The sequence below is a fragment of the Desmodus rotundus genome, chromosome 9, assembly GCF_022682495.2.
Source record: "Desmodus rotundus isolate HL8 chromosome 9, HLdesRot8A.1, whole genome shotgun sequence".
NCBI classification, from domain to species: domain Eukaryota; kingdom Metazoa; phylum Chordata; class Mammalia; order Chiroptera; family Phyllostomidae; genus Desmodus; species Desmodus rotundus.
Window position 1 is genome coordinate 64,906,318 of NC_071395.1, and position 8,962 is coordinate 64,915,279.

Below are 8,962 nucleotides of genomic sequence, written 5' to 3' on the forward strand. Positions count from 1 at the left end.
GGTCCTATGGGCCAGGCCATGGATGGACTTAGATGAGTAGAGATGGCAGAGATGAGTAGACTTGCTTTGCTTTGTGTATAAAATCAATCAAACAAACTGGTGGCATCTGACTCAACTTTTCAGCATCATCAGTAGAAATGGGTTAACTGCACCTCTCAGAATTGAAGATTTCACATATCTGGAGTCCGACTGGGACCTGGCTGTTGTGAGGAGCATTTTGTTGGAGGCATCTAAGTCTTCTCCTGCTTCTTTCTCTTTTCTTCCTGGTCATCACAGAAGGGAACTCATACATCTCCTGCCTGGGTACAGTTTTCCTTCAGGATGTTTAACTGAAAGAATGAAAGTCATCAATTTAAGACCCAGAAGAAACTGCTCAAATACCAGGTTTTGCTTCATATAAAGATGATCACTTTTATTTGTTTTTTTCTTTCTTTATCTAATAATACTATTTGCAAAGGAATCAAAACATCAAATAATTTTTAGAATGACTTTTGTAGAAGTTAATAGCTAGGAATCAAATGGAAAAGCAGGATGATCTATAAAACAGACCTCACATAAGTGTACTTGGCCTTGGCCACCTATGGAACTGTGACCAAACTGCAGGAAGAAGAACTGTAGAATGGGAGGAGGGAGGACAGCCCTGTCTTGAGGGTTAATAGTTTGCATCCAGAATTCTAAAATGGTGGCCAATATCACTTCAGGGACTAAAGTGATTAAAACCACTGCCTCCCAACCATACCCAAAGTACCCTGGACTACAAAAAACAAAAACCAAAAACCCCCACAACAACCAACCCAAGCAGCTTACTGCCTGTGGCTCTGCTCCCTTCCAGGGAGGTGCTGCACGTGGCCCTTCTCTTCCTCCGGGTCATCAGCGCATGTGCAGATGGCAAGATCCGCATCTACAATTTCTTAAACGGGAACTGTCTGAAGGTGATGAAAGCCAACGGCAGAGGTGACCCTGTGCTGTCCTTCTTTATTCAGGGCAACAGGTGGGTGGCAGGTGTGGAGGTTGGAGCTGTGAACAATTCGATGACCTTTTTCTTTTCCTCTGGGACACCAGCCTTATATTTTCTGGCAGTGGGAGAGAGTGGATAAAATTGGGCTCTCCTCCAGTTTTGGCTGGAGGAGAGTAATAGTCTCATGGGAGACTAAGTGGACTTTGCACCATATTAGCAATCAGGGTTCACATCACTCTTAATTTGTTCTGGATGTCTGGGCAAATCATGCAGTGAGTGCACATATGGTTCTGCTTGGGGGGGGGGCGCCCACCAGCGTGCGTTCTGCTGCGGGAGAGCTCCGGGAGAGCTCTCTTTGACACCTCAATTCTAATGTGGACATGTATGGAGGCTGGGGCGGCAGGAGGTGGGGGTGGTGGCAGGAGGTCCAGTGTCCAGTGGGACAGTGCTGAGCAGATGAGTTTACAGAAACCGGAACCATAACTCAGCTAACTGTATGTAGAACTGTGTTTGTTATGTGCCACATTCGGGGTGATATTATGTGAAAATTCCCAAATAGAATTAACTTTAAATTCTTCAAGAGGCTTACTTCAGACACGAGTTAATCTCCATGAATCATATTGCCTTCTCTTTAATGAAATGCTATGAATGCTATTTCTCATCTTAAAAGGGGAGGACTAGTAATAAGTCTCAGTAAATAAACACCTCTCAGTCATGAGGTATAAATGTTAAAAAAAAATCACCTCTGACTTTTTCTCATTCAGGACATATGAAGAGAGACTTTCCTTTTGGTTTGAATTAAAAAAAATCTGAAAGAGACTTCTAATTAGAATGATTCCCCAAGTTTTATTCCAGTGTTTTCAACCAAGTCAAGTCACTGTTTTAGAGAGTTAACACAGACGGTTACGGTCTTGAAATCGTAGCCTCTTGGAGCTGAGAGGACCGTGTATGGTGTTTCCGTTTCTTGTCTATGGTGGCAGGAAGCCTACAGGCCCCAAGTGGGGAAAGCAACTTGATCTATGGACACTGGGAACAACAGAAACCAATGCTGAGGTGCGAGGCAGTTCTGGGGGGGCCTAGGCTCGGAACTCCTTTCTTACCAGGTCATTGAAGTGGGATTAGGGAGATGGAAATCATCCTGCTTTACAAAGAAGAAATGTAACATCTAAATGTAGAGCAAGCACAGAGCCCCTGGAGTGCAGGGGATGGGCGGGAGGGTCCCGAAGGGAGGGAACTCCCCCCATTAAAGTTTTCCACATCCCTATCACAGCACTAGAAACATGGCATTTGGATGCTGTGCTTTAAAAAAGAGTGAATTTCAAGACATTTGGGGGCGGAGTACCTAAGCCTAAGACTCTGCCTTGGGCATCCTAGGTACTTGGCACTTACTCCAAGGCTGGAAATTCTTTTAAAAATATTTTAACTCCAAAAGCAAAGTAATCAGAACATATGTGCCCTGCTCACTTTAATTAACAACAACAACAACAAGAAAACAGCTACAGAGCTTGGAGCCCTGCTCTGTGAGCCCTGCTCTGTGGCCTGCTGCCCGTCGCCATTCTAGACCCTTCAACAACCTGCACACCCTATTGGTATGGTCATTTCTTGGGGCATTTTCCCTAGGCCTGAGGGCTGCACAGGTCAGTAGCTGACATGCTGATGGGGTGGGGGGAGGGCAGCAGCGGCCTCCAGGCTCCTTTTGTGGGCAATCTTATTGTTTTGGTTCCAGGATGTTAGTCAACACGGAGAGCAATATTCTCATGTTCCAGTTTGAGAATATAAAGTGGCAGTACTCCCAGGAACGAACCAAACAAAGGAAGAACAAGGACCGAGAGGAGGACAAGGAAGAAAGCAGCCTCACAGAAGTCCTCTCCAAGGCTAGCACTCAGGTGTACAGCCTGAGGGGCTCCATATCCAGTAAACAGGTGGTGGCCCAGGAGTCCCTGCTAAGTAAACCTCACAGGTCTCGCATTCAGCTGAAGATAGCCAGGTTGCCAACAGGTAAGAGGACTGACTCCTGGGTCCCCTCAGTGGTAGCCAGTGGGGCAGGTGACAGGCTGCCAGGCCTAGTTTCTTTGTGAGATATTTTGGCCATTGATTTCTTGATGGTGTAAATTCTGTTCCCTTAGGGAAGTTGGGAGCAATTCTCTTTGATTTGCCAATCTGTTAGCTAGCTCAAGGGAACTCCCTGATTTTCAAGGCCCAAGTTTTCAGACTTATTGGAGTCTTTGTACAGTAGCTAACATTAGCCCTTAATACTTGCCATTAAAACAAAAAAACAAACAACATCCTCTGTCCACACCCCCAAGCTAAACATATAGTACATAATTATTTCTCAGGACAGATGAGATATTGTTATACTGCAGAAAAGTGTTCAGTGCAGAGTGTGTTATCTCTAGAATGCTGATTGATAACATGCACACCTGGGAACTATTAGTTGTAAAGTAGGTACCTGTGGGGGGGGGTGTATAGGTGTGGGTAGAGTGGCATGGCTCACACCATTTATTAGACACCCAAAGAATACATTGTGGGGGGCTTGAGTAGGCAGACTCCTTTCTTTTACCTGCCCTATATTTGGCATGTGAAATTGGGCCCAAGGATCAATAGATCACGTCCCAGCATATTACACTACGAGTGGTTAGCTAGGAGAGAGTTTACAGTTTTAGATAATGCTTGCAGCTTAATGCTCAGTAGGAAAAGTGTGTGGGAGGGAAGTCAGGTGATCAAATCCTTAGGCTCTAGGTGACTACCTAGTTTCATACAACAAACAATAAATGTTGGTTTGGGTGAAAACCAGTCAAATGATCAGCTATGCCCCCACTCTTCACACCTAATTGGATTATGTATAATTGCTATGGTTTCCACTTCAATCTTTATTTAGCAGTGTCCACAGAGGCACTTCAAGGTCAAGGAAAGCCAACATCACCTCGAAGAGACATCAAGAAGGGAGCGAGTCCTGTTTCTAAGGAAGCAAATGGCTTGGATGGTGGGCAGGAGAGCTTGGAAGCAAAATCCCTCGCAGGAGATAAGATGAATGGTGATGCTTTATTCTGAAACAGTAGCAAGATCCAACTCTCACTCTCTTTCTCTCTCTATCTTCCACCCCCTCCCTTCTCTATTGCTTGCTTTGTTTGGTGTAGTTTTTCAGCAGATTGATACTTTGCTTATCTTTGAGAATTTTGAATGGATAAAATGTCCAGTTTTTCCTAAGAGTGATTGGTTTTACTTAATTGTCTCTTTAGTAACTTGAGACCATATAGCGAGCACCTTTGTAAGAGCCAAATTTCCAATTTTGGGCTCATAGCCTGCCACCTTTCCCTGCCATGCAGGCTCCTCGCTTCTTGGATGGTGTGTGGGTCTGAAGAAGGGAGCACAGAAGAAAGAAGAGGCAGTTGCAGCTGATTTCAGAGGGCATTTTAGGGGATTTCATGAGGAAGGATGGGTGCTATGTATGTGAGATACGGAAATAAGAGAGAGAGAGATGGGGAAGGGGCTTTTAAGAAGAGTTACTGGACATCACAAATAGGACGTCCCTTTGTTATTTTTGAGAAACTTTTGTAAAGATTTAAAATGCCTTTCAAATAGTTTTGGTTAGTATAATAGTGTTTCTTTGAATCAAACTGCCTGCAGAGACAAGTTTCAAGGTGAGGATGAAACAATTACATTTTAGGAGGGCTCTACTAACAGTGAGCATCTTTGTATGTACCTATGTCTGTGTACCTGTGCGGGGATACCTGTGGTGTAAAGTCTTAGGGTGGCATTGCTGAGCCAAAGGATGATTTTATTTAAAAATTAGAAAGACATTGCCATGGTTGTCCTTTGAAAATGGTGGATCAATTTACCATCCCACCAAGAATGAATGAGAGCTCCCACTGCATCCATGCCAACACTGGGTGCTATCCATCATTATGTACCTGTTTGTTTGATAAGTAAAAATGGTATTGGCATTTCTTTAAGGATGGTCACTAACAAGCTAAATGTCTATTGGTGGCAATGACTAAGTAAATAATGAAAAAATCCACATTATGCCATATTATACAACAGCTAAAATTGTTATCATGAGGACCTACATGTATTGACTTGGAAAGAGATCCACAATACACTGCACAAAAAAAGACAAGTTAATGAACAATGAGTCATCACAACTCCTTTCCATAAAAGGAGAAAGAACTGTGTGTCTCGTCATACACGTACACACACACGTGGAGCAGTTTTTCCTGGGTTTGAAAGGGGTGGGGGGAAGATTTGACATCTTTTATTTAGTTTTATTTGTTTTAATAAAATATTCTTTAATTCACAAAGCAAAAGTCAGGGAAAAGTTTGAAATTTTATCCCATCCTAGTGTGTTCATACAAAAACATCTTGAGATAAAACTATTTGATCAGGGGAAATTATATGCTTAACACACAGTTGGATTTTACTTGCTAGCTATAGATTGGTATAGCTTGGGATACAGACTTTTGCCTTCTAGGTTTGACTAGACAAATGACTTCTACTTTTCATGACTCAGTTATTCCTTTTGTAAGATGGGGATAATGCTTTCAATGTATCCGTGAAGTACTGTAAGGATTGAAAGGACCACATGAGATATAATAGGTTGATATAATAGATTCACTCACCTGTGAAGACATCCTTGTTAACTCAAGGTCTGAGGCACCTTGGAGGTCTTGGCCATGATGTAGTATGAGAGAATGAACCTCTGGTCCTTGTCAGCAGCTTTTGGACCCTGCTCATATTGTTCAAACACTTGGGAAATGTTCAGGAACTGCCTCTGGTCATGCTGTCATATTTAGCATTTCCCAGGGATGACATATATTTTTTAACACAGTTTTGAATTGGGAAAATGTTCAAGGATCGTTTTGAATAAAATTTTATGATTTACTTTTTCTTTAAAAACGGAGGTATGTTACTATACATTTATAAGGCCTGTTTTGTGTGAATCATAAATGAGGTATGAAGTTTCAAAAATGTGGGATCACATGTTCCCTCCAAAATATGCACATCTAGAGGTTGACACACATTTGCACACTAGTGTATTTGTTAAAGATTTGTATTGAATATGTTGTAAGTGCTGGTATCATAGAGGAGTTTTGCCACATGATGGCATATCCATTAGGCAACAAAGATCTCAGTTTGCCTAGGAGATAGAATTAATTTAATTTTCATGCATAGTACTTAATGTTTTGATGGTACACTGATTTGTTTTCTATTTTTTTCTTTTAAACCAGATGATGTAGAGAAAGTACCAAAACAAGAACAACTGGAAACTCCTGGAGACCTGACCAGTCACTTAAAGAAGAAGTCCTGGCAAATCTCTATGTTGCCAGACCGGTTCCTCCTGACCATTAACGCCCTGCAGCAAGCCCATAATTCAGGGGAGTTTGCCTATCCCCGTAGGCCTCAGACCCAAGTCATTAACACCTGGGTACCTTCAATTTCACACCCAAGGAAGGTCCTTAGTTTCAAAGGAAAATCAGTCCAACATGAAGTTGATAGGTTGAGAGCCAGCTACCCTCCTATAGATGTGAAACAAACCAGTATTCCCCTTGAAATCCAGAAACTTCAGCCTAACCTGAAGAAGTCTTTGCACAGTCCCCAAGTCCAGTCTACCATACCCCAGCCCATGATTATCCACACCAGGCTTGCTGGCAGCTTAAGGGGCGAAGACCGAGCAACCAGTTCAACTGACAGGACAGTGCGTAGCGTTGGCCCCTTAACCAGCCTGCAGGTCATTAAGCCGAACCGCATGCTTCCTCCACCAGTAAACACAACAACCCAGTCTGTCAAGAAAGAACGGCCTCATTTCTACTCAGCCCTCAATCCCTTCAGAGTGAACACTGAATTCATGCTGTTGACTGTGAGGGAGGAGAAAAAGTATGAGGAAGTGAAGATGAAAGAATATCAGTCCAGAAAGCCCACTGGAGTGGTCAATCCAGAAAAAGCCAGCAAAGCTGCTTGGATCAGGAAGATCAAAGGCCTGCCTATAGACAATTACATGAAGCAAGGAAAAACAGCAGCCCCTGAACTTGGTCCAAATGTATTTATCTGAACCACCCTTGGGAAATTACAATGTCTTGCAATAAAAAGGAAACTGAGTGGATGTTGGTGTTTGGCTTCTTGTTTTGTTGTTGTTGCTGTTTTGTTTTTTACTATTCCCTGGCAATTAACATGGAGACTCCTAATTATCTTCCTATAAGCCAAAGAATTGATATTATCAAAGTAGGAAAACAGAGGGAGGCTCGGACAGATTAGCACTTGTATTTCCCACTGAAAACCATTCACTGAGACTATGGAAGCGAGAGGCAGAGCCAGCGAGTGAGTCTTGTAGGATTGAGCCCTTAACTTACTGTGTGATCTGATGCTATCTCCAGGTATAGTGTCAGAATTTAATGAAATTTAGTAAAGACACACAGGAGAGAAACACAATAGGGAAGAACTGTTTTTTTTTTTCCTTTATAGATGGTAATGAACTCAAATAGAATGCAAAACAAAAACAACAAAAATCCCAACCCAACAAACCCCACAATCTACACTTTGGATGGGCCACCAAAAACATGGCATGGGCAATCTAGATGTACAGGTAACCTGTTCACAGCCTCCACTTTTCACTTCCAAGTGCAGGAATACAACTGTTTGCCAAATTGAAAAAAAAATTTAATTATTAAGTTTAAAGTAGCATTGGCAAATAGCAATGTAAAAATAGTGATATTAATAGAAAGAATCTTCTCAGTTAAGGAATTGTGATAGTACCTATTATTCCAGGAGACTTCAACAGCAGTTTGATCCATAAGTCATACAGTTAGGATGTTGTTACAATTAGTGTCAAAGACAACTTACGGTCCCTGAATTTCAGGTCCTTCATATGGGCAAGATTGTTACTGAACCAAACCCGGAACTGATTTGGCTTCTTGTCTCCCCAAATAAAAAAAAAAAAATTAACTCAGGGACACTGATAATGAAAATAAGATTTATTTCAGCTCTGCAGAGGGATGAAACTCTGGGAATCAAAACAGAGTCGTGCCTGTGTGTGTGAGTGCTCAGGCTTTTTACTGGGGTCAGAGGATAGGAGGAGGCTCTTGCACTGGCATGAGTTTCTATGGCTACAGGGTGCTCACCAAAGTCATCTTCTCCCCACAGGTGCACCCTGGTCTTGTTTTTCTCCTCCTTTAAGCCCTGTGAATAAGCTCAATAAAAGATAGTTGTTTATCTTGTGTTTCTGTTGTGATTTTCAGAACAGGACTGCTGAATTAATCAGTGAGACACGTCTCTTTTCCCCTCCCTGCCTTGGTTTACTATCTATCCTGCCTAATATTCCTCTCTCCCTGGACACCCGTGGCATCTTGCAAATGCAAGGAGAAGTATCAAAGGAAGTTCCCAGATAAGGGTGATTTAAGCTCTGTATTCTCTGGTCAGGGAGGAGAGGTATAAACCACAGTTCTCAAGTGTCCTTGGTTACGGGAGATAAGGTCTTGCGATTTACCATGAGACTCTAAATTGCTCAAACTGTTTGGCCTTGTTTCACTTCCTTGTCTGTTTCCTCATTCCACTTGCACAGAAATTTTCCTAGCTTCTTACTATCCTATCCTCTCACAAGATCACACCATCAGCAGCTAAACTCAAAACAGTAGTAAGAATACCATCTTCAGTTTACTATGTACTTATGTTGTAGGATACTATTATCAGACCCACTTTACAACTGAGGTAAGATGTACATGGAGGTTAGATAACTGGTAAAAGTGGGGGTGAGAGGATGTGGAGGGGGCCCGAAGCTCAACAGCAGCGCTAGTTCTCCAACTCTGACTCTTACTGTGTCCGGGTTTCCTGGTCTCCATTTTCCTCCCCTAATGTAACCCTTCATTGTTTACTCAGTCCTCCTACTTTGTACCTCTTAGTAACTTTTTACCCCTTCTCAGGAGTACATTAACATTTTCCAATTGTTTCTAAAATGTAAGGTACAAATAGGATACTGTACAGGAAACATGCCCAGTAAAACGTTCAAACAAAATG

The 8,962-nt window shown here is 42.3% G+C and overlaps 1 protein-coding gene across 1 annotated transcript in view; it reads left to right on the top strand.

Moving 5' to 3' along the window:
• The window catches only part of FBXW10B (F-box and WD repeat domain containing 10B), a 39,424-nt gene extending 32,420 nt beyond the window's left edge, over positions 1 to 7,004 (top strand). Inside the window, exons 11-14 of the mRNA XM_024565058.2 lie at positions 833 to 991; positions 2,685 to 2,956; positions 3,837 to 3,908; positions 6,184 to 7,004. Of these exons, the coding sequence (XP_024420826.2) occupies positions 833 to 991; positions 2,685 to 2,956; positions 3,837 to 3,908; positions 6,184 to 7,004 (1,324 nt within the window). The remainder of the gene's footprint in view (positions 1 to 832; positions 992 to 2,684; positions 2,957 to 3,836; positions 3,909 to 6,183) is intronic.
• Positions 7,005 to 8,962: the final 1,958 nt, after the last annotated feature.